This window comes from Vanessa tameamea, chromosome 23, assembly GCF_037043105.1.
Source record: "Vanessa tameamea isolate UH-Manoa-2023 chromosome 23, ilVanTame1 primary haplotype, whole genome shotgun sequence".
NCBI classification, from domain to species: Eukaryota; Metazoa; Arthropoda; class Insecta; order Lepidoptera; family Nymphalidae; genus Vanessa; species Vanessa tameamea.
In genome coordinates, this window is record NC_087331.1 from 3,054,255 (window position 1) to 3,079,281 (window position 25,027).

The window sequence follows — 25,027 nt, forward strand, 5'->3', positions numbered from 1 at the left end:
ATACACGCACCCTTGGCACACACGCACAACCGTTGGCCACTATTTTTTCAACGAGTTCTACCTTTTGACAGTCTATTTAGACATAAATAATAATCAAAGATTATTTGTTTGTAGTGTACAATAAAATATGAAGGCGCAGAACGGCGTTGAGCAAAATTAATCATGATTTATATTACTAATATGTGTGGGCAAGTAAAACTCTTAAATTAATTCTTTTCGACAACAAAATATGACAATCTTTTAGTACCAATTATTAACAAACATATAAAAAAATATTCTATAAATTAAATTGGAGATTGAGAATTGTAGCCGTCATGGCACGCTGGTGACATTCCGATAACTTCTTAAACAAAATGGCCACCTCGTTACCATAGACACGATGATTCGCAAAATAACTAGTAACAAGGCCTTTCTTTACATATCCTCAAGTATATTAACTTTTGGGTTCTTATCAGGTATAATGTCTGCGACAGATAGCAAATAAATCCTTTATTTAACAAATTATTAATTTACAATAAGAACAGTGAAATTTTAAAGTATTAATAGATTAATCTTATGTACTAAATTCAATAAATAAAACAAAATAAAATCGACAAAAATATTTTTTTTTAATCGTCGTTTATAAACAATTATATCACAAGAGCTGGATTCATAGCGAAAACAAAATTTAAAATATTCCAGACATATTGTCTCCAATTTCATTGCTAGATTTAAATAGTCATAAAATTTAAATATAATAACAGTCAATCAAATTTCAAAGACATAACGTAAGCGTATGACGACTACCTGCATGTGTCATACAGGATTGTGTCCTTAGGCCCGTTATAAAAGAACCTATGCAGATATGCTTAAAAAGTGTTACAAAACGGTAAAATAGTAACATTAAAAAGTCATCACTCAAGAGTAAGTCGGATATCCGTGACTCCTAATCGTTCTTGGCCGGTTTATTATATTTTTTGACGTATAGTGAGATGTATTTCGCAATCACTAACATGGGTCTCTCTTGCCACTCTAGTAACTTGGACTTAGATGGAGTAACCTGAAAAATAAAATACAGCTTTTATAGAACACCTTTCATTTATGAAGTTTATTTATGATTTTTTGAACGCTGAGGAACCTCATAAGTCATATCATCACGCTAGTCCTGAGCGCATAAGCGCCAACCAATACGATAGACTGTATTAAAACTAATATCTTATCTTTAAAATACCGAAAAAAATTAGCTCATAAGAAACTGCAGGTTTTTATAAAAATCTTTATATTTATAAGTATTACGTCTTTATTAACAAAAAATAAAAGACCTTATATATTCTTTTTTATCTAAATATTTCAAATGAGTCACCGAATTTCAATCAATAAGTCCAAAAAATTAAATACCTGATCTTCTTCCAATCTATTGACCAAAGTAACGCAGACATCCGCTGATCTCAAACCAGCTTCTCTCGTCATGGCAGCAAAGGCAGTTGCCTCCATTTCTATGTTCTTAACTCCCAATTCCACTAAAGTTTTGATAAATGCCATTTTGTCTTCTTCAGTGTAATCACAGAATGGACCGTCCAAACGAGCTTGACCTGTCAAAATATTTTAGTATAAATGATTAATGATATATTTTTACTTATTTATACAGTCATCATCATAATCAATTCTGATATTGATAATCTTTTGAAACACTTGGACCTTGGTGATGTAGTGCTAAAAGCTTCATTAAAAGTATAACACCTAGCCTTATTGCCTGCACCGGTGACAAAAGGGCTAGTTCATTTTTTGCCCAGAGGATCGGAATTGGGATTCAACGAGGAAATGCTGCTAGCATTCTTGCCACCATTCCACGCGTTTATGATTCATACAGTAATTATTTTTAATTCTTATTTGTATATACTTAAGAATAATCTTATGTAAATATTTTTTTTACTACAAAAAGAAATCTGATAAATAAATAAATTACCACATTTTAAATTTAGAATTATAATGAAAATTATAAATAACTCGGAACCTCGATAAAAATCATCAGCGGCCATCGTTCCACCTATATAAGTGGAAAAATCTTTTTCTTCGGATGCAATTGAAAGCAACTCTTCACTCAAACGTTTGTCAAAGTGCGATGGAATTTTTCTTATTTTACCCAATACTGGCTGGAAAAACAGAAACAGTTACTGTACTCATTGCACACATTTTACACTTAACCGATATTGCCCGCGGGGCTAAGTGTGAGCGCTCATGCTCTATTCCGTGTTAATCTGTGGACGGTAAATCCAACACATCAAGAAAGATTTCAGGACAAAGGGCTTTACTTGCATCCCAAAGCACAGAAGTGTACACAATTTTTCATGTCAGAAAACCCCGTTTTTTTTTATATGTCCCGAGCCGGAGATTAAACCCAGGCCCTCAGGATATGCAACGTCAAACGCTTATCACTAGATCAGCGATACGATAATATACATAAGTTTTATTCTTTAAATCTCGGGTCCGCGTCAATAAAAAACATAGAAATATATATAGAAGTCGAATACTATAGAGCAAATAAAAAATGTACAAATTAAGATCAAATATACAAAGACAATAAAAAAATAGTTCTGTTCTCGGCTAAAATAAAATTCAAACGTATATATATAACCACACAAGCCGATCTTGAGGTCCAAGCTTAGTAACAACAACAATAGAAATAATTACGACCTCAAATTATCAGTAATTCTTCACATAAATCCGGCGAACCTAAAATAAATCACCCGCAACTTTATGATTACAAAAAGTACCTACGATATCATACGATTTCTCCAATGTCCCGTTTAGACCCCACGACGAAATTACAACGGATCCAGGTGATATATTTAAACCACCACTCGTCCCTATTCTGAAAATAATAGGGTCTTTAGCTTTCGCATAACTCAATAGTTTTATTACTTCTTGAAGTAGAATCGTCATTGATGGAATTCCAATTCCATGCTGAAAAAAAATCACATATATAATATTTGTAACAACGATTTACTTAGCATATTAATTACGAATGCATATTCATAGTATATGGATAGCTACCACCCAGTCATCATATATACTACGGTTAAACAATAATACTCAGTAATGCTGTGAGCGGAGATGGCCCAGTGGTTAGAACGCGTGCATCTTAACCGATGATTGCGGGTTCAAACCAAGACAAGCACCACTGAATTCTCATGTGCTTAATTTGTGTTTATAATTCATCTCGTGCTCGGCGGTGAAGGAAAACATCGTGAGGAAACCTGCATATGTCTAATTTCAACGAAATTCTTCCACTTGTGTATCCACCAACCCGCATTGTAGCAGCGTGGTGGAATATGCTCCTAACCTTCTCCTCAAAGGGAGAGGAGGCCTTAGCCCAGCAGTGGGAAATTTACAGGCTGTTAATGTAATGTAAAATGTAATGTTGTGTTCTGGTTTGAAGAGTGAATGAGCCACTATCTATGCACAAGGAACATAACATCTTCGTTCAACATGATTGGGGGCACCTTGAGTAAATATGTGATGATTAACGTTGCAGTGCCAATGTCTATAGGCGGTGTTGACACCTACCATTTGCTAGTTTACCAATATATATGATACCACTATATGATATAAAAATGGCAAGAAGTATGTGTGTTGTGTTTCTCAAAACTTGTCTCATGCTTTATGGTCTTAAGCGACATCAGCATTGTCATTTTAAATTAAACTATTAAACAGTATATTTGAAATTCAACTTACATTAACAGAAAGCACTGGCCCTACTTTATACATGGCGTATCTATGCGAATGCTTAGTCATATTTACAAAATCTTCACAAGGTATAGCCAAAGATTTAGCTATGTATTTAGCGAATTCCTTCATCCTGTATTTTGTGCCACCCATACATACAAACTGAAATAATATATTATGTTAATATTGTCGTCGATAATAAACCGATAAAGCTAATCGAATAACAAAATAATTAATCTGTAAAAATATTTACATAATTGATAACTTTTAATTACTTATTAAAGATATGTAACAATATCATTATATTTTATGTAAAAAGATGTACATAATAAAATTAACACACATTACAGTAGCGAGATGGAGTAGCATTCAAACCCACCACTCAAAAAGAGGACGAGGCCTCAGCCCAGCAGTGGGATACTTAGAGACTGTTACTACTACTTTATGCAGTTATTGTATGTTTAAGTACGAACATATAGTACCTATACATATATTTATCAACAAGGGAACATTTGTATTTTGTATTATTAAAATTACAAAATTATTTGTAAAATATATTTGACACATACATAACGTTAACAGACAATACATTTAATTTGAAGCAATTAAAATGGATTCTGAAATTAATCAACTTTTGTTGATTAATTAACAAATTTTTTATCATTCGTCAGAATAAGAAAACCTTCGTCAGTTTTCAAATTCATTCCTTTATCAAGTCGTAAACTCTTAGTAACTTTTGAATCTAAAGCACTAAACAGACAACTGCATATAAAATTAAACTAACCAAGTATGATAACTTGGTTCAAAATAGTGTAACATCTTTGGACTACGTCTAGTGTCATATCAACATAAAAACTTTTTTATGGCCTAATTAGTCATTACAAGATTTAAATTAGATATGATATCTTCTACTGAATTGTCAGTCTGTCATTGTCATATATGTGACGGTTAATGTAATGACGTGACGTGTGATGAGTGGTTCCATCAGCACCGGGAAGTGGTGGTGATTCCTTGGCCTGCAATAGCGGCGGATATACCCTATCGAAAATCTATGGGATTTGATGGCGTAGTGGTGGATAAATCTCTACTCTAGTGGTAGTGCCACACTGCATACCTTCGGGTTGCAGCCGAATGGGCCGGCACGCCCAGGGAAGTACCACTCTCTCACTTAAAATAGGCGTAAAGTGGTAGCTATGCTACCGCGTTTCGTCCGGTATGTGAGAGTCCCGGAGGCCCGATCCCTCTCCCCCCCAAAACATAATGGTTGTGCAGAATTTGGTTTCATTACCCCAGGAGGGTACCAACAGCGACAGCGAAGCTGGGCTTGCTCTTTCTTACCGAGACCCAGGATATCTCTTGCCGATACGACTTTTCTTTCTTACCCCGGGTACAAATTGGAACATTCCTTTGTACCACGAGCTGTGGTGTGCGTTTACGTCAGAGATGATATCTGCTCTCGACGCCTCGGCAGCCTTGAAGGGCAGGACCTATCGATTATCTGGCTGCGTGTAGACTGCGACGACCATCCGCGAATCTACGCGTGTCTTTATAGGTCCCATAGGGGTAATGCCGAAACCGACCGACTGGTTGAGCACGTCCAAATGGCTACAGATTCCGTGCTGCAGCAGATCCCATCTGCAGAGATCGTAATTCTTGGCGATTTTAATGCCACCATGCCGAATGGCTTGGATCACGCACTACCAATCATGCGGGTAGATCTGTTCTCGACTTCGCTTTAGCATATGATTTGACACAACTGGTCACCTCGCCAACGCGAATACCAGACGTGGAGGATCATATACCTTCACTGTTGGACCTTCTGCTGACTTCCCATCCGGATGGCTACCAGGTTATCGTCGATCCCCCTCTGGGCTCGTCAAACCACTGTCTCGTCCGGAGTATAGTGCCGGTTGCGCGGTACTCACGACCTCGTTTCGTGAGCTGCCGCAGAGTGTGGCACAAGTCAGCAGATTGGGATGGGATGCGGTCCTTCTTTGCATCCTAACCATGGGGGCTGGTTTGTTTCTCGCCGGATGATCCGAGCGTTGTTGCTGACTCTGTCGCCAATGTGGTACTTCAGGGTATGGAACTGTTCATTCTGTATTCTGCGGTCCCCATCGGTGGCAAGTCTCAGCCCTGGTTTGGTCGTTTCTGCAAAACGGCTTCACGCCGAAAATGGGAACGCTACCAAGACTGGGCTAACGCATCGGCGTCTCGTGATGTAAATACCAGCGCATTCAGAAAGAAATATAACTTTGCCTCTAGATCCTTCAAAAACGTGATTGCTAAGACGAAGATGGAGTACATTGGCAGAATTGGCGAGAGACTGGTGCGCCTCCCTTCAGGAACACGTGCGTTCTGGTCTCTCGCTAAGGCTGTCTTAGGGAATTTCTGTCAGCCCTCTTTTCCATCTTTGCACAGAGAAGGTGAGTCATTGGCCCATACAGCGAAGGAAAAAGCTGATCTTTTAGGCTCTCTCTTCGCGGCGAACTCGACTCTTTTTTGTTGTATTTTTCACAAACTTCTTGGAAAAAGTAGGATATGGTGTTTCGAGGTACTCTGTATAAATACTCTAAAGATCCAAAACTATCACCAGTAGCCAGGTATCTCAGTACAATTTGAAGTTTTGTTCGGTTAGGTATACTATCTCTCTTTAAAGTGTTTTCTTTCGTTATTAATGGAGAAACAAGTAATAGAAGTTCTTCAAATTTACTGTTATCCATTCGCAGATGATTGCAATATGAATCTGGATCTTCATCAGCTAGTTCTCTCAACAATGTATCTGAAGCTCCAAATATATTTCTTCTTCCATTCCATGGTCGCACCCACCACTGCCGACGCTTTTTTTCCTTCTTTTTCAGCTCCTTGATCAAATGATCACAAATTAAACTTATTCCAAGAGACTTATTAATATCGTAATTGTTAACGAAAATTTGATATGAGGCTTATAAAAAAACAGTTCAGCATTAAGCGACCAATCTATCATAGTAAAACAAACCTCCAAAATCAATGTCTCGATACAATCAATTAACGAAAGGCACTTATGCTATTTCGCAATTTAATCGACATTGAGAGTTTTTTTTTTAATTCATCAGTTATGAAATATTGTGATACAACAGAATTCACGCAAGCTTTGCATATCGAGCCTAAAGAGACACTTATTGAATTATAATTGTCAACACTTAGGTTATTTTCATATTAAATCAATATGTTATAAACTAATAAATTACAAATATTAAATAAAATCGTTAAAATGTTGTAATATTCTAGAATAAATATAATATCATATTTTATAATACGTGAAGTTCACGCTTATCGCGTCTGTAGTCTAAATTAAAAGCGGGCGAAACTGCAAAGTGCAGTATAATATAATATTGTACACTAAAAGCTTCAACGTAACGCGTTGTATCCTCTAAAATGAAAACAACTCATCTTAGTTCGTTAATAACGAATGTAAATAACATTCGAAAAACATCCAATCTCACCTTAACGTCTCCGAACATTTTCGGCAAGTCATAATTCTCATTATCTAAGCCCAAATGATACAAAACATCTTGATTCAGCTTAGAAAGATGTTCATTCCTCAATCGAAACGTGCCGTCAGGATTTCTATGAAGATACAAATGTTATACATTAACCCTCTTACTAGTATTACTTGTATAGAAGTTGTATAATTAAACACAGCTTTGTCTTCTTCTTTCGATGTATAATTACTTTTGAGAGAAAGAGAGAAAGCAGAGTGTACTTATTCATCAGCTTTATAAAGTTATAAAAATTTACACGTCGTATATACATATATATTACTGGTTGAATGGACCGGTACACAAAGTCTTTGTATATTTTGTCACTGATATAAAATAATATTATAATTATAAAAACAAAACACTCCTAATTCACAAAAAAAAAAAAATGTTATAAGGTGAATGACATTTCTTGAGCGTATACATCATCTTCAGGTGACACGAGATAAAAATTAATGAAAAATAATCTCTTAGAGAAATAATATCAAACGCAAAATTAATGGTAATTATTGTCTGTATCCTTTTCTACGTATACGGGTCTGTCTATGTCTACGGGTCTGTCTGTCTACGGGTCTGACAACACATTCATAGAGAACAATACTTATACATGTTTAAAATCCTCCATACTCAAAAATAATACATATCAAAAGTACAATCAAATCAATTGTTAGATAATCACGAGATATTAAAAAACAGTTTCTCAAGAACCAGATCCTTGATACTTACTTAGGAGAAGATGATCCATAGTGCTTACGCCACACCGTGCTACAATTTTGATAATGAGGCTCCAGTCCTTCTCCTGTCAGTATATAGTCACAATCACATTCGGGTGCTGAATTTTTTTCACTTGCGCGAAACATAGTTCCTGTTGAAATATAAAGTGTTTTAACATATCGTACTTCATATAAAATCAATAAGCAACGTAATCATGATTGCATGGGGTTGCCATTCAAATGGACAACATCGTTTTATTGGTATGAAACATCTATTAGCGAGGTTTTGGAGTCGAGCTAACTAAAGCGAACGGCATCACGGTCCCTTAAGGCGTCATGTGCTCTCTTCACCACCGCTCTCTACTATTGTATGAGCGTACCGTATATAATATTTAGTTTGTAGCTATATATATATCTATATGTAATAATAATAAATATATATTTAATTTTATTTACAATACTATGTTTTTATTTTATGATAATTTTACTCTATACTCATTTATTTGTTGTCTTTAAACATAAATTCATTCATCGGTTTTACGTGCCATTTCAAGGTATTTAACACAAGTAATTAAACAACTTTTGATTAGGCCCACAACAAACAGGTAAGAGAAAAAAAAAATACATTTAAGTATAATCTAATTAGCTTCAAAACAAAATTACATTTTGAATAAAAAAAAATGTTAAAATAGCTATGTTCTTCTCAATGTTATTCTCAAAATAAACAGTATCAAAAATCAGTTCATTCATACGTCATAAATAATTCCTTGACCTATTTGTCCCTTTTAAAATCGTTATCATTATAACAAGATAAAAAATGATTTTGATATTTAAAATTGAAATAACTTTCTATGCACACATAAATCGTTGCACGTAGTTACTTTGCACTTGAAAATTATATTTTCAAAAGAATACTAATTATTGCTAAGGAATGACTACATAAAAGGAAGTTTGAAAGAGGTATCAGTAACGGAGAAGCTATGTGGAAACCCGCTGTCATGATATGGGCATGTTATACGGAGGAATGAGGACCATGTTGTGAGGAAGGTCTTGAGCTTGGACGTGGATTGATATAGAGGTAGGGGACGACCAAAGAAATGATTAAGGGATTGTATGAAAGACGATATGGCTAGAAAGAATGTTACTTGTGAGATAACGTCCGACAGAGAAGTATGAAAGAAGAAGACATGCTGCGCAGACCCCAAGTAAAATTGCGATAAGGGCAGGAGGATGACTAAGTATTGCTAAGAATTGTATATGAGATCTACCTAGTTAATGACACACATATGATGAAACAAAATGATTTGCATAACAACAAATATTACTCACGATTATACATTTTATAGTGATTTAATCAATAGATTATATATTAATATAATAAAATAATTGTTGATAACTCTACGACTTATATAGACTACTATATCAAGAGGTCTTTGTTTGAAAATGATAAAACAACTTCCTATCTCTACTAATATTATGAAATATATAATACTAGTTGTAACTCGGGGCTTCGGTCGCGTTTTAGAGGTACGAAAGTCTTTATTTATTTGAACATATACGCTTGACATTGTTGAAATAATTAAGATAGATTTTCAGAAATCATAAAATGTTATTTCATAATATAAATAGTTTTGGCGCGTTTGGGGAGAGGGCGGTTTTATTATTTATAAGCTAAAAGAAAAACGAAAGTTATGACCTCATCGAACACTCTTAAGGACTACCTAGTTAGCTTATATCGTTTCTGGGGGTTCAACCTTGAGTGTGGTGCGCCTTCGGATACGGCGCGCATCCATCATCTGCGAAGACCTCTCGCTGCCGAGCGTGATAATTGCCACACACCCCCTCCCTCAAGACGATACGTAATAGTTTAAATAGTTCGGCAAAGTAATGGCGTTCCAAGTCGATCAATAAAAAATTCAAATAAGTCTAAAAATTAAACTTTTATATGACATAATATTCTGTCATAAAATTTTGATTTTTGACAGTAATTTTGACACATTAACAACTTTGTACTTTTGACTTTTGTCAAATGTTCGACATCTACCAGTTTGGATTCGCTTTCGATTTTGTATTCTCGTTTGTTGCGTCACTATAATTGACACTTTGTTTAATAATCTGATCAGGTCAAACGTATTTTTTACATTCAAGTAAACTTATTTGCTCTTTCAAATAAACAGAATTACAATTCTGTTATTCACAATTATTGTTCAATCGAATAAAATCCTGTGACGGAACCCGAGCCTAAATCTTGGCGTTTTTTTTCTAAAAGTATTCTTCTAATGAATAATAAATTTTATTGATTAATTTAATCTCAATAAATTTTATAAGATTGTTACATGGTAAATTGGTTATATTATCAGGTATTATAACATTGCTCAAAAACGTTCTCTGTGCCGTATGCAAACGGAAATTAGGGGTTACGAATTTATTCTTATTTGTTGTATTAAAAGCTTATGATGTTGAATCGTATTAGTTAAGAGGCTATTAGTAATATGAGTTCATTGTGTCTCGTTATAAATGGCAATCGTATGTAATTAAGGAAACAAGGACATAACAACCGATGTTTAATTATTGCAAACGCATTAACGATATATTAAAATGTTAATACATTCAAAGCACGATTTCAAATGTAAATACAAATTTCTTTTTAATTTTAAAAATCCTTTATAATCTGTTATAATTGAAATTGGTTAAAATAAATATAAAACCTTACCATAACATATATCTAAAACGATTTAAAAATTAAAGCGAAGTCAGTAAGAAAACAAAAAAACATTAAAATATTTTAAAAATATTTTGTATTTAAATGAAATAAATACGACCGTTCGCGTTGTTAATGATTTAAAAAACACAACACACAAGGGAAATATCCTGTCAACGTAGTATGTAAATTTGTGACAATTAAAAAGGTATATATTTTAATAATCTGTACTATTTAATAATATTAACGAAAAACACTTACGATTTTTTTTTAAAACAATTTTTTAAACTTCACTCGCGTTTAACGGAACTATTTTATATCGTCGTCAATACGTTATAACCAGACGACGCTTTATCACGTACTGCATTATTCATTTATGTTACGTATACTTTGTATACGTAATAAATTAATAATATACAAATGGATAAAACTGCATTTATCTTTGTTATAAGCACAGTCACTCAAACACTACTAATATAATATTCCATTTTCAAATTACAATAGTTTATAGTTTATGAACATAATCTACGGACTCTGTCTGACTGATGGTCTTGTGGCTACGTATGATGGCGCAGATCCAGAAGTCCAGTGTTCAAGCCCTGGGTCGGCCCGATAAAAATTGAGTTTTTCTATCGAAAATTCTCAGTAACAGCCCGTAGTCTGAATGTTAGAAGTATGTATATATGTCTTGTGCCTGTTAGATTATAACATTGAGCGAATAGAGATGTGTGTGTGCACACACTTTACACTATAATATATCCCGCATGGTTGGTCTCCCTTGAGAGTGCCTTGGCTGAAAACGATGAGGGTGATATCATCATCATAATTATATGCTGTACTTATAAGCTGTATATTTCTAAAGATATAGCTTATCATGTCAAGGTGGCTGGAGACATAGTGATTGTACTCTTTAGTTGGAGAGTAAATTGTCGCTCATGGGTTTTTTTCCGTAACAATCGCTGTCAAAACTATAAAAGATAAACGAAAATATTGTTGATAAGATCTTGTCAATACCTACTGAATAGTCCACGAGAGATTACATCTATGCCTAATAGATATATTACATAAGTATTTCAGTTAAAAATAAAAACAAACGGTGAATTTAGTTTAATATTCTTGTCACACAAAAAACTATTTCATAGAATGGTAATTTCGAATAATAGAACTGATACAGAATTAGCAAGTCCGTAGAGTTTAAAAATTATATTTATTACAATTAAGAACTAGATAAAATAGCAAATATTTTTATCTTTATGTCACACAGTATTAGATGAATTAGGACTATTCGATTTTCACCAAGAAACCCGTGCCAAGGCGATAAAAAAAAATCAGTGAGCATTGAGTTATATAAGTTTATTGTTCGTAATAAACAAACATTATATATGTAACAAGTTATTAGTATTCTGAATACGAAAGTGAGTTAGTTTCATACTCTTAACTAAGCAACCGATCATTGCTAAAGTACAGGAAAGCACATAAGATACATTCGCTGTACAAATTTCGAAAAAAAAAAACTATACATAACATGAGTTCATGTTTAAGGAAGTATTCTTCGTTGTGGAATGAGGATATATTAAAAGCAATATCGTTCTTAATTAAATTTGTTAATTATAATATTTGAAGACGGCAATCCCAATATAATAATCAAAGCTATTCTGATAAATCAAATTCAAGGCTAATGAAATCAATTTCGTTTTTTTTTTCCTTTCTGGCGTGTAATAACGCTAGTAGAGCACAAAATATTCTGCCAACGTCACGAGCATAAGAGATGACGCATCTGAAGTTAATCGGTTTTAAATTTAAAAATTTTAATGATGATGATAGATATATACATCAAAACAAATCAATAATATATCATTACACATTACTATAATAGAGAAAACCAATTAATTATATTAAATTTCTGTCTAAAACAAAACTTAGATGAGTTCAGATTAAAAAAAAAAAAGAAAATCGGTCTGAACTGAGGACTCACTTTAGCTGAAAAGTCATTCTGCTATGAACAACTTTGAACTTCAAATCCATGATTAAACAACGATTTATTCGTTAACATTATAGGTTTATCAGGAAAAAGATATTATTGGGTTATCAGAAGAATCTAACAAATGAAGATTATCACAACAAAATGGCATGATAAACTCCTAGTAAACAAAGATAATGTAATCACTACTATAAATAAATACTATGTTTATGGCCACTGAGATTCGAAAATCAAAAAAACTAAACCCGAAATTCAAAAGAATGACGTTTAAAAGAACACTTCATATAAATGTCAGTTTTTATAAACTACTTTTTCGATAGAGATGTTTTTGTAAAATTATTTTCAGTTCCTTATCTATTTAGTTTTAGATTTATTTTTATATATTTTTATTACAGTGTTTTTACTCTATAAGAATTTTTGATATAAATTATGCCAGAGTAAGTGAATATGATTACTTTACTAGAATATAATGTTAAGAAAATCAACGCTTTAGTATGCTAAGGCGTTAACAGCTCTCGGCGAATACTAAAAATACCAACAAATTCCAAAAATAACGACTATACTATATACCTTTAAAATAGATATTCAAAATAAGTTGTTTTTTTTCTCAGTAGGGGCAGAATCTCCTAAGTCATTTATAATTGTGATTAGAACCCGACATTCATTATTTTTTTTAAAAGGTATATATATAACTATTTCAGACATTTTCAACTTTTCAAAAAATCAAACTCTAAGAAAAATCGAAGCTACCTCATAGCATTAAAATTTTATAATATCTTAGAGTATTAATATATTTAAAGCCGTAAGAAACATTTTCCGTTTTCAGTTTCTTGGAAAAATATATATAATTATTTTATACTAACGACGAGTTGTCGCCTGCGGCTACGCTCGCGTTTTTAGGGATCGGTCGTCAGGGGTTAGGTATAAAAAGAAGGCTATATCCTTCCTTGGGGTTCAAACTTGTTTCGGTACAAACAGACAGACAGACAGACAGAATTACTTTTGCATTTATAATACAAAAATAAATTTGGCAAAATAATTTGTCACTCATTTACAAAGCGATGTTGAATAGAGTTAAAAAGCTATTTAAAATTAAATGAAATCAATCAAAAGTCAACATTAAAAAACTAACAAATTCCTTTGTTCTCATTCACTATATTCCTTATTTCCAGGTGTGTACCTTGTGCTGCAGCGCCCTGCGCACCCACAGCAGGTATTAAAGGCGGTCTCCAAGATGGTAAACCAATGGACGGTAAACAGGAGCGACCATGCCCTTGTAGGACTTGCTGTTGCGGAAAGGCGGCCCCTGTCAAACCAGTTCAGTTACATAACTTACATAAATACACTGAATAACGAAATCATATGATATATCAGTCGTCCTTACTGGTGACAGCTGGGGTGGATAATAATATCGTAATTGATAATATTCTAGACACCATAAATTGTACATTTATTTGTGTTATGGATTTATCTAAAACTAGTTGTCGCCCGTCATGTCATGTCGTCGTCGGATTCGTCAGATATTTGGTACAAAAAGTAACTTAAAAGTCAATCTTGCTTCATACCGAATTACATCAAATCGGTTCAGTTTGGTCGTGAAAGAACAACATACAGTCAGACAGACGCTTTCGCATTTTTAATATTAGTATAAAAGTATAGATTATTAATGAATATATAAATATAGATTATAGAATAAAATAAAAATATGGTATTCATACTTACAATTTACAAAATATCTTATCGTCAAATTAATATTTGTAGAGAAAGGTTTTAATTTTTTGGAGAATTTATTTCAGTGTTACAAGCAGCCTAAGATACCCGAATCGTATGCTCCCCGGCGATGTTACATGAAACCGACCGCTCGAGTAGAATCCTGCACAACTTACAAGTTATCCTACCTTCCTGTAGACGGTTGCAAAAACCTCAGAGGAGAAGCGAAGAAGCCGCCGGTGAACTTGGTGCCCAGTTGCGAACCGATGGAATCTTGCACAGTCCAAAAAGTAAAAACACTATCATAGCTTACACGACGTAAACTCTAACAGTAACAATTGCAAAAACAATTTGAACAAGTAAATAAATTAAAAGAAAGTATTCTTGCAATTGTATATTGGAGTCTGGTTTAATTGAACGCACACTTGACCTCGCTATTGTTATGTGACCTGTGGGGGCGAGATTCAATCGAAGTATACACTAGTTGAAAAACAAAAGATACTTATTTGCTAAAGAAATTAGTAGGAATTTAATATCTAATATTAATGCATGAGAATTATCTCAACTGACGGTCAATTTTGCATGCTTTTTAATAAACTAACCCAAACAAAGTCAGTTATGAAAACCATGATCAGTAATTATTTATGTATTCTAGATGTCCTTCCTGCCAAATCCGGTGTGTGTGACGCAGTCTATACGGCCTTGTCACCACGACATGTGGGGCCAGGGGCCGATGCAAAACATCACAACTCAGCGGCACGATTACGTAGCCAAGCCATGTGTTCTCCGGGAAAGTTGCAAGCCACCTGCAAAATTTCATTCAGTTGAACAACCGTTTGAGAGTAAGACATTGATTTCTTTTCATACATTTCTTGGTAGAAGGGCTTTTGTAGAACCTATCTAATTAAGTACCACCCACTTATCACGTATGTCGCCAATCGCAATAGCGTGTAACAATATTGTTGTGTTCCAGTTCGAAAGTCGTATGAGCCAGTGTAAATGCGCTTGTAGCGCACGAGACAACATCTTAGTTTCTAATGTTGTTAGCGCATTGGTGTTGTAAGAACTGGTTGATAATAATTATTATTATTTTATTTTGTAAAACTACCACTAATTTTGAAACGAAATATTTTCCAATAATATATGACGAATACCGAATTTACCCTCCCCTACTTGCCTTCAGATCGCACCGTCAACAAACTATCGTATTTGCCTCCCGAAAAGATAGAGCTTGTGAAGTCGTTTGCACCTGAACGTTGTTACGAACGCCCCGCAGCTAAAATGGACGACAGCACCACACATAAATTGAGCTATATGCATAATCAGGTAATATCAAGTCATGCCTATATCATAAGGGTGTTCTACCCTTGGTCGTCGTTAACCTCCTTATAAATGAATCTCGGTGAAGAGACTTTCATTTGCATAGAATGTTAAAATTTACGTTTGAAGTTTGAAACGAACATATTATTTCAATTTCAATATTGAACAAGAGTACGTGATTACTTATTTATATATTTTAGATAAACAATAAACTGAATTTACAATACCCGTACTAATTTATTACCAGTAGAGGAATTCTCTAAGAAGAGAGTCGAAACTCACCGCAGAATACGAGCGTCAAATGTCAGAATGTGATGAGCAATATTGACTAAAATTATTATTTATTTATTTATTTATTTATTTATTTATTCATTACATATGGCACACAAGACAGGTAATAACTGATAAATAACCAAATAATAAATTACAGAGTTCGAAGATTAGTTACACCCCAATATTTGTGTACACATCAAGCAAGAATACATGAAATCACAGTTAACAAGGGCTGAAGCTATTACAAGTAAAAATTAAAGAAAAAAAAAAAAAATCATACGAATATTACATTTTTGGAGAAATTAAGCAATAAGTATAAAAAATAGCAGAAAAAAAAATAAAAAAAAAATATAAACAATATTACATAACATTGTCAATATATTACGTACTAAGTCTTAAAGATTAAATTCATCAAACACCTCCTAAATATACGAAACTTACTCTCGAAAATGTCAATGGAGTCATTATTAGCGGCAATATCGTTGTAAGTACGACACATTCTCGCAATGGGGTTATTATAGGATACATTATTTAAATACGGGTTGATGTTAAATGTTTTAGGATTTCTAAATCTGTAGTTTATGTTAAAATTGATAGCGGACAATAAATCTTGACAATCAATACAACCGTGGATGGTTTTATGTAGAAATGAAACATCGAAATATGTTCTACGAGATGCAAGGGATTGCATGTGGAAGTATTTTAATCTCTCAGAATAGTGCAGCAACTGCTGATACTTCATATGTTTGTAGGAGAGTATCCTCATAAATTTCCTTTGGACTTTTTCTATACGGTCGCGATGTACACCGTAATAGGGTGACCAAACTACTGAATTGTATTCGAGTATACTACGAACCATAGTGTAATACAATTGTATAATACTAGTGGGCTTCTTAAAGTCATTGGTGGATCGAGTGATGAAGCCAAGCAGTTTGCAACTTTTGGTTATAATGCTGTCATAATGATCTCTAAAGGTTAATTTCTCATCAAAAATTACTCCCAAGTCCTTGACAGAGGTCTTACGCATTAGATTTTGACCTTTAAGGCTATAATCAAAGACAATCTTGCTTTGTTTTTTGAGTGTGAAACTTATCACATAGCATTTGCTTGTGTTAAGTTGCATGTGATTTAAATCGCACCATTTTTCTATAGTATCAAGATCGTATTGAAGAGCCAAAGCATCATTGGTGTTACGGATCGTGTTATAAATTTTAAGATCGTCAGCATAAAATAAAGAAGGACAAGACAAGCATTCAGCAAGGTCATTAATAAAGATTATAAAGAAAAGCGGACCCAGATGGGATCCTTGGGAAACACCAGATGTAATAATAGTGGGTGATGATATAAATCCTTTGATTGCAACCAACTGCGTTCTTCTACTTAAGTAAGATTCGACCCATCTCAAAAGATTTCCACAAACACCATAAGCTTCTAGTTTGTGACACAAGATGGTATGATTAACTCTGTCAAATGCCTTGGAAAAATCTGTGTAAATGGAATCCGTTTGTCCCTGTTTTGCAAAAGTGTTGCAGATGTAGTTTTTATATACTAATAAATTCGATGTTGTGGAACGATGTCTAACAAAACCATGTTGTCTGTTTGTCAATACCGGGGCCACGTGTTGATAGATAGCATCGTATACCAGTGATTCAAATATTTTTGAAAAGCCGGAAAGTATACTTATCGGCCTGTAATTTTCACATTGTGAGCGATCACCGGATTTTAGTATTGGAAAGACGTAGGCATTTTTCCAGTATTATAAAATGGGATGCGTGGGATACACGTATCAAAATATCATTGTAAGTCGGTTGTCAAAATTTCACGAGTGAGATACGATATGAATACAGAATCACACTGCTGCCATTAAAATTTTTGTATTTTTTAATAATAATTTCTTCCGTCTACCGTCAGATTTAAATATTGTACAATTTCATAATAAATATCATTTTATTATAACTTTTATATTATGGATCTATCCAAGGGTCAAATGACTTGACCTAATGGAGCCAAGGGTCAACAGATATCTACATCTAAATAATATCCGATACAAATACATGATCATTGACTTTACGATCTTAAGCCCATTGATATGTAAGAATAGCTCTTATTCTCTCGAAACTACGGCAAACGTCTACGTTTGTACTAATAATAGACTTAGTTACATAATATAGATTCACCAAATAAGACCTGTCCACTAAATTAATTCATTTTTAATAAAGTAAACTCAACAAACATAATCTTTATTTATTTTTTTGCTGTCGTTACACTTAGTCGTCTCACGCACACACACACACACACACACACACAAGTCATCTGGTAAGCGCAAGCGCCACTCATACGTAATACATAATGCACGTCGATAATTTGACATGGAAGGGCGCGCCATATGGAGTGAATCTACACATACCGCCTTGTTACATTTTCTTATATATGAGCAAACATACAAGTACGATGCATATGTCATATATTTGTAATAAGGCTGTAATTGCGAGGCTGTAATTGCATTTATAGCTAAAAAGGCCAATTTAATCCTGATCCTGTTTCTTTCGTTCCGCTTGTTATTACTAGGTTTATATTTTAACTGTAATGAGCTATACATTATTATTTCAAGATATTACCAAAAGAACCGTTGCCGTGGGCATGTAAAGGACAATATCAAAAACCGTGTCAGAAGTTAGAAGCAAACACGACATACACTATGAGGTTAGTATTTAATGTACCAAGTACTGGCCTGACCGGTTATCGGCTGCGGTGACACTCGAAGAAATTGATAATATAATGCGGGCATGTTTGCACAAACCCAGCTGCACGCAATTCCCTCGAGACTTTGTACTCTAATGGGACAGTATGCTACCAGGGCTGCAGACAGAACAATTGTAGGATCAACGGCTTTCTGATGCCCGGAAATGCATGACTGTATTCAATTTGTCGCTACTGTTGAGATTTTTCACCACAAAAAGTCAAACCAAAATTGGACTAGGATTTGCAACCGTATGGAAAAGTCACTAGACCACAAATGCAACCAAGGCTTTCTGTTCTACAGCCAAGAAATATTTGAATGTATGTATGTGTGTAATTCTATAGCTTCCAGATTTTCACATAAAGTGCCATTCGCTTTATATCCAAAGAGAGCACACCCAGTGCTTTTTAATATCACCGAAATTTCAATTGTTTGTTAAATTGTACGTAATGTTAGTTCAGTTCTATTGTTTACGAATTCATGTTTTACTATTATAGATATTAACCGATTTGCGGTTTGGGTTTAATATATATTATTGAAAAAGATCTTAATCGAAAATATATTGTTGATTTAAAGCAATCCCCTGTTGAGCTTTAAAATGATTTTAAGTTTATTATATAAAATCAATGATTTCGGATTTTAAGTATATTTAAATTTATTGAATGAGGTAATATAAAATGTCATCATTATAATTTCTCACTAAATATTAGAATAGAAAAAGCAGGCAATTTTTTTTTTTTTTTAATTTTAAACAAAACTTTTATGTTATAAATTTCTAGCTACTTGGACTCAAAGAACGATTGTCGACGGAGAGCAATAATTCCTGATAGCGGTGCCAACCCCGTCACAGCCTCGAAAAGATTTGAGACTCAGACAATTTACAAAAACAGGTAAACATGAAGGAACCTTAATTATTTAAAAAAATATATATTAATTTTAAAAAAAATCTTACGTAAAACCTAATTCTTCCGCTTTTAGCTATCTTCCCGCATCAGCCACGATTCCGCAACCAGTAAAGCCCTTGCCTAATCTCGTTCCCTCCACCGCGTTAATGGAAGGAGATACCGTTCAGAAGGTACTAAATTACATATACTAACAAGCTATCTACTAGACCTAGACTGAATAAAATAGTCTCTCTCAGCTCTGCTCAAAAATATTTCTCTAATAAACTAGGTATAGGTATTACGATCCTTTTAGTTAATAGAGTGAGTGGAAATGATAAAGAAATCAAGAGGCGTCAAATTATTTTTTTTACTATTAGTTTTCACAACTGTTCGACAGTTTACAATTTCTCTAGATTTATTATTAATCTGTCGGTTTATGTGCTGCATCGCCATCTAGTGGCGAGTTATGACAAACTTTACAGTATAAAATTATTCATGAAAAAATGTAAATAGCATCTTTCTTGGTAATCATCAAAACGATGTCGAATTCTATGTTAAATAGATATACGATTCATTTTTATATACAGCTAATTTTGACTAAACATCAATATGGTTCAGTATCTATAATATAACAAATATGGAATTCGTTTGTCACGTTAATATTCTAAATTTAAAACGGGCGAAACAGCGAAGCGCATCTACTTATATAATATAAACAAACCCGTCAGTAGACATCTGCCAGGTATTATATGCCAAAACCTTCTCCGAAACAAGAAACATTTTCTGCTCTACTTTTTATAAGATTAAGTTGTTCTTTCAGTTAGATAATTTAGAAACGCCTCCACGTTTATTGTCGTAGATAGATGACGCATTTATTCACTCTTACTTAACGTTTATTTGATAAATTCGCTTATTAATAAAAAAATGCGGGGACTTATCATGTAAAGAGACGTAAGCAGCGAGTGTTGGCACCACATTCATTTGTAGAATAACAATGAGGACAATGAAAATACGAATTTTGTTCTGAGATACTCTGCGAGTTTGCTTAAATGTAGACTTTTGGCAAACTTTTTGGAAGCATTTCATTATTTATAGATCTGCATTTGCGAAAGAACATCTACATTCGTAGAAGATTGTGTGTTAGTTTTATTTTAACTTCGTGCAATGTGTGTACCGACTTAACTGATACTGTTCGAGTTAATATATGGACTACCAGATAATTTACAGATGAATAAGCAATGCTTTGATATTTTATATTACGGCCAATTATAATCGAAATTTGTTAACCGGTTTCACCGTAGAAGCTTATTAACAAATAAAATAAAAATTATTTCTTTTTTATTATATTACTATAATTCCAATGGCCTAAGTTAATCTCTTTACTTACTAAGAAAGACAAAGTTTACTTTCATGTAGGTACAACCTACCTCGCCTTTGCAGCTTTGTCGGGCTGACTTAAATCTGCAGATCCCTTTAAGCCCTTGGTTTTAATACCTATATTTCAATCTTCAGGCTGCTGAGAATTTGTTCCGAGAACGAGTTATTTAAAATCTGAGTTGTGTCGTGGTGGGTTTATTATGTTTACATTTCAGTTATCATTTCTACCGAACCCGGTGTGCGTAACGCAAGCAATCCGACCGTGTCACCACGACATGTGGGGTCAGGGACCGATGCAGAACATCACGACACAGCGGCACGACTACGTACCGAAGCCGACTGCATTGCGAGAATCTTTCAAGCCCGCCCATAAATATCATTGCGTTGAACAACCTTTTGAAAGTGAGTACTTATTTGACGCTCTATTAGAATATCATCAAACCTGCATATTAGATTATATATACACATATATCAATAATATATCTGTATAAACAAGATAAGAGATTTGTTTATTTTTAAGTAAGAGTATGTCCATATCTTTTTCTATGACAGTATTTTCAACATAACTTAAACCTATTCAATTGTATTTATAATCGTAGAACATGATTTATATATTAATGGTTATAATGTAGATACACACGAACATTATAAAACGAACATATATAAATGTTTATGTGTAATAGTATGTGTTTGAGTGTGTGATAAAGAAACTGAAAGAGTAGTTACATATAAATACGTGGTGAGTCAGTATGTGTTTGCTACAAAATACATAACACGTATACAAGAAATCATAGTGACGTTTGTTTTTTTTTTATGAATTTTCTCTTTTTTGTATTCACGTTGTTTCAACTTTTGAGCATTATAATTTGGTTTTATAATATACGTCGAAATTTGTTGAGTCGGCTTTAGGTGTGACTCTAGTTGTAACAAATTCTCCGAATATTTCAACAAAAATGACAATTATTTGACTAGGAACTTGTATACAATTATTTTACAATCATGTATTTGCCCGGGAATACTATAAAATACTTCAAATTACAACATCTTACGGAATTTATAAATGTTCTCTTGTTTAAACTATGATATATTTGATTCGAATAGATCGTACCGTGAATCGGATGTCATACTTGAACCCAGGACGTGTGGATCAGGTGGAATCTTACGCTCCTACCAGATGCTACGAAAAACCCGCTGGTAAATATACTAAATAAGCTTATCTCCTACATATCCTTTAATAGATTAATTTTAAAATACAAACACTCGAAATACACTGTATCTACCGAAAGTAACAGCCTGTACATTTACCCTCTGCTAGGCTAAGACTTCCTTTCTCTTTGGAGAAGGTTTAGAGCTATTAAAACACGCTGCTGCAATGCAATTTGTACGTAAGTCAAATTGTGGCAGATTAACATCCGCCACAAGCAGGTTCACGTTGATTTTAGGGCTGAGCACGAGATGAATTATAAACATAAATTAAGCACATGAAAATTATCAACATCAACAATCATCAGTTAACATGCTCTGTCCGAGAGGCAATCTCAGCCTACGCGTACCTAAACATACTAAAATCGTTTAGATATTGGTCTCGTAATTCGCCTTAAATAAACTTAAATAATTGTCAAAGTAACAGAAATAACAGCTTAAGTAGTTGCAGACTGTTCGTCTCGCTTTGTGCTTAATTTGTAGTTTCAATGTCCAGACTGTACGGTCATAGTTGGCTTTACACTAGGGCCCCTGGGAGCTGGTACCCAGTGCGAGAAATTTTCAGAAGCGGCAAAATTAGCAGGTTTAGAAAAAAGTCCTTTGCATTAACGCCAAAACTTTTATCTTCCAATATATGAATAAGAAAAAATACAAAAAACTGAGAAAAATTATGCACTGTATGAACCTGCGGCTTTACTTGCGCGTTATGTACCTTTACCTATAGCACTCAAATCGTCACCCTCATTTTACTCCTTCGAGGGGTGAATTTAAAAAACTCACACCTAAACACAAAATTTCATCTAAATCGGTTCAGCAATTTAAGCGAGAAGAGGTAAAATTTTAAGAGAGGAGTTAGTTTCGCATTTATAATAGATTTTCTGCTATAAATGAGTCATTTTATTTATGCAAAAATTAATCGAAATTTATCCACTTTATGCAAATTTCGATAGCAATTCTATTATTCTATGTAATTGTACCGATTTTCTTTATTATAAATTTTTATACAAACTTTTCCCATATTTAAGCAAAAATGGAAAGCGACACCATTCAGAAGATGTCGTATCAGCCGGTCTGTGCGTCTTCACCACAGCGGCCGCCCTGGGCTTGCAAAGGACAATATCAGAAACCATGTCAAAAGGTGACGAATATTATTATTTTTTCGATTTGAAAAGTTCTTAGTATTTTCAGTCATTTTATAGCATGTCAATTACCTACAGTTGGGCTAAGGCTTCTTCTCCTTAAGAGGAATGTTTGAAAAAGTTTCACTTACGCTGTTCCCTTGGTAGATATCAATATGGCCAAATGACATGTACTCGTATATCCACCAAATCGCAGTACAGCGTAGTGCAAGATTCTGTAGACAACCAAAAAAAATTACTTAAAGTAACAACCGCTAAATGTGTCCGAACTGGGCAAAGATCTTCAAGAAAGAAGATTCTTTAAGAAGAGACGTAAACAAATAATTTTAAAATATAGTTTCAAATAAATCGTTTAAATACACTTGAAAGGTGAACTATCTGACCCGGTATTTTCATTTATATTGAGTAGGTATTGTAGAATTATCATGATTGAATGGTCATGGTTGTCATGTCATGACATGTCATGATGATTATTACTACAGAGTCCTCCAAAATAGATGCTAATTTTGTAAAATCTGAACAGAAGGCTGTAGCCTTCTATTCAGATTTTACTACTTTTTACTGATTGTCATATTCCTAACAGTAATACTTATGTATAAGTTATAAAAATATGTACATAATATATATATATATATTACTGACTTGTTTTTTTAATCGCTATTTAAATTTAGAACAATATCGACGTTCTGACAATTTTATGTACGGACCCTGTAGATAAGACAATCTAATTCTTCAGTTATAAGTTCAGTTGCAAGGTTGACTTTAATTTTAATAATTATTCAATGTCTAGTTGGAAGGAACAACTGTCTATAAATCATCATTCCTACCCCCGGGCGAAGATTGCTCTGAATACATGGATCCTTGCTCATACGGAGACTGTAAACGTTAGTAGCTATATACTATATTACTATTGTTTTGGTATTTCTTTTTATTTAGAGATGTTCAGTAAAACAAACATTCTCCTCAATCATCAATAATTTGAAAATTGGAAGAAGGAAACATAGCTTTTATATATAGCTTCTATGCTATATTATCATCAGATATATATTTTGTATTATAGGTGGACAGACATATAGGCCACCTGATGGTAAGTTGTATCCACAGCCCATAGACATAGCTGCTGTAAGAAGTAAAAACCATTCAGTGCATCGCACATGTGTCACCAACCTTGGGAGCTGTGTCTCTTCTGTATGTAGTTATACTGGCTCTCTCACCGTTGAAACAAGAATACTAAGTATTGCTAATTGGCGGTAGAATATCTGATGGTGATACTCAACCAGACGGGCCTGCACAAGGCTCTACCACGGAGTAATCACGTAAATAATACCGAAAGTATCCGACTAAGACTCACTAATCGACGCGGAATTTTGCATTCCATTGATCCTTTCCTCTTTTAATTTAATATTGTTACTGGCGGCTAACATATAGTCTACATATAAAGTCGTTACACGTATTTCATTTATGGATATAGTCAATATTCACTTTCATATTATAAAAGTTACTTTCAGCCTGTTTTCAATAATTATTAATATATTTTAATTATTTACTTTTCAGCTTGCGATTGTGTCTGCCCTTCACAATGTATAGCAACGGATCCCTGTGCTTGCAATTTCCCCAAAGCTGAATGCTGCAGTTAACATCACATGTACAATGTGACTTTGAAATCTAAATTTAAACGTAAAACTAAGATTTTTACGAATATTTCATTATGAGTAGTTTTACTTTAGGAAGTTGTATACTCGTCCTCTAAAAGTATTTAT

At 33.8% G+C, this 25,027-nt stretch overlaps 3 protein-coding genes across 3 annotated transcripts in view; 2 read left to right on the forward strand and 1 right to left on the reverse strand.

Annotated features, from left to right (window-relative positions):
* LOC113397704 (YY1-associated factor 2) overlaps window positions 1-4,566 on the forward strand; it is a 318,077-nt gene extending 313,511 nt beyond the window's left edge. The window contains exon 4 of the transcript XR_010309530.1: window positions 4,377-4,566. The gene's annotated coding sequence lies outside the window, so the exon portion shown is untranslated. The remainder of the gene's footprint in view (window positions 1-4,376) is intronic.
* Window positions 883-8,090, reverse strand: LOC113397665 (uridine phosphorylase 1-like). Its single transcript, XM_064218655.1, has 7 exons — window positions 7,953-8,090; window positions 7,191-7,314; window positions 3,715-3,867; window positions 2,758-2,943; window positions 1,994-2,132; window positions 1,378-1,571; window positions 883-1,039 (listed from the first exon to the last, which is right to left on the reverse strand). The coding sequence occupies exons 1-7, from the start codon at window positions 8,084-8,086 to the stop codon at window positions 926-928; spliced, it is 1,044 nt and encodes a 347-aa protein (XP_064074725.1). The 5' UTR covers window positions 8,087-8,090; the 3' UTR covers window positions 883-925.
* A 4,830-nt stretch (window positions 8,091-12,920) lies between these two features.
* On the forward strand, window positions 12,921-25,012 carry LOC113397666 (stabilizer of axonemal microtubules 1). The gene is made up of 13 exons (XM_026636089.2): window positions 12,921-13,058; window positions 13,794-13,938; window positions 14,418-14,621; window positions 14,987-15,173; window positions 15,515-15,657; window positions 18,536-18,627; window positions 19,444-19,554; window positions 19,643-19,739; window positions 21,141-21,327; window positions 22,027-22,119; window positions 23,154-23,266; window positions 24,058-24,151; window positions 24,822-25,012. Exons 1-13 carry the CDS (start codon window positions 13,051-13,053, stop codon window positions 24,902-24,904), a joined length of 1,557 nt encoding a protein of 518 aa, XP_026491874.2. The 5' UTR covers window positions 12,921-13,050; the 3' UTR covers window positions 24,905-25,012.
* Window positions 25,013-25,027: the final 15 nt, after the last annotated feature.

Bases quoted from the DNA above. Each gene is read 5' to 3' on its own strand.
- LOC113397665 (XM_064218655.1), bottom strand. From the start codon at position 8,086: ATGTTTCGCGCAAGTGAAAAAAATTCAGCACCCGAATGTGATTGTGAC. The intron at 1,572-1,993 runs GTTCCGAGTTAT...ATATTTTGACAG, and splicing joins CGCTGATGATTTTTATCGAG to GTCAAGCTCGTTTGGACGGT. The intron at 1,040-1,377 runs GTATTTAATTTT...TTTATTTTTCAG, and splicing joins ATAGATTGGAAGAAGATCAG to GTTACTCCATCTAAGTCCAA.
- LOC113397666 (XM_026636089.2), top strand. The intron at 15,174-15,514 runs GTAAGACATTGA...ACTTGCCTTCAG, and splicing joins AGTTGAACAACCGTTTGAGA to ATCGCACCGTCAACAAACTA. The intron at 23,267-24,057 runs GTGACGAATATT...TTCAATGTCTAG, and splicing joins ATCAGAAACCATGTCAAAAG to TTGGAAGGAACAACTGTCTA.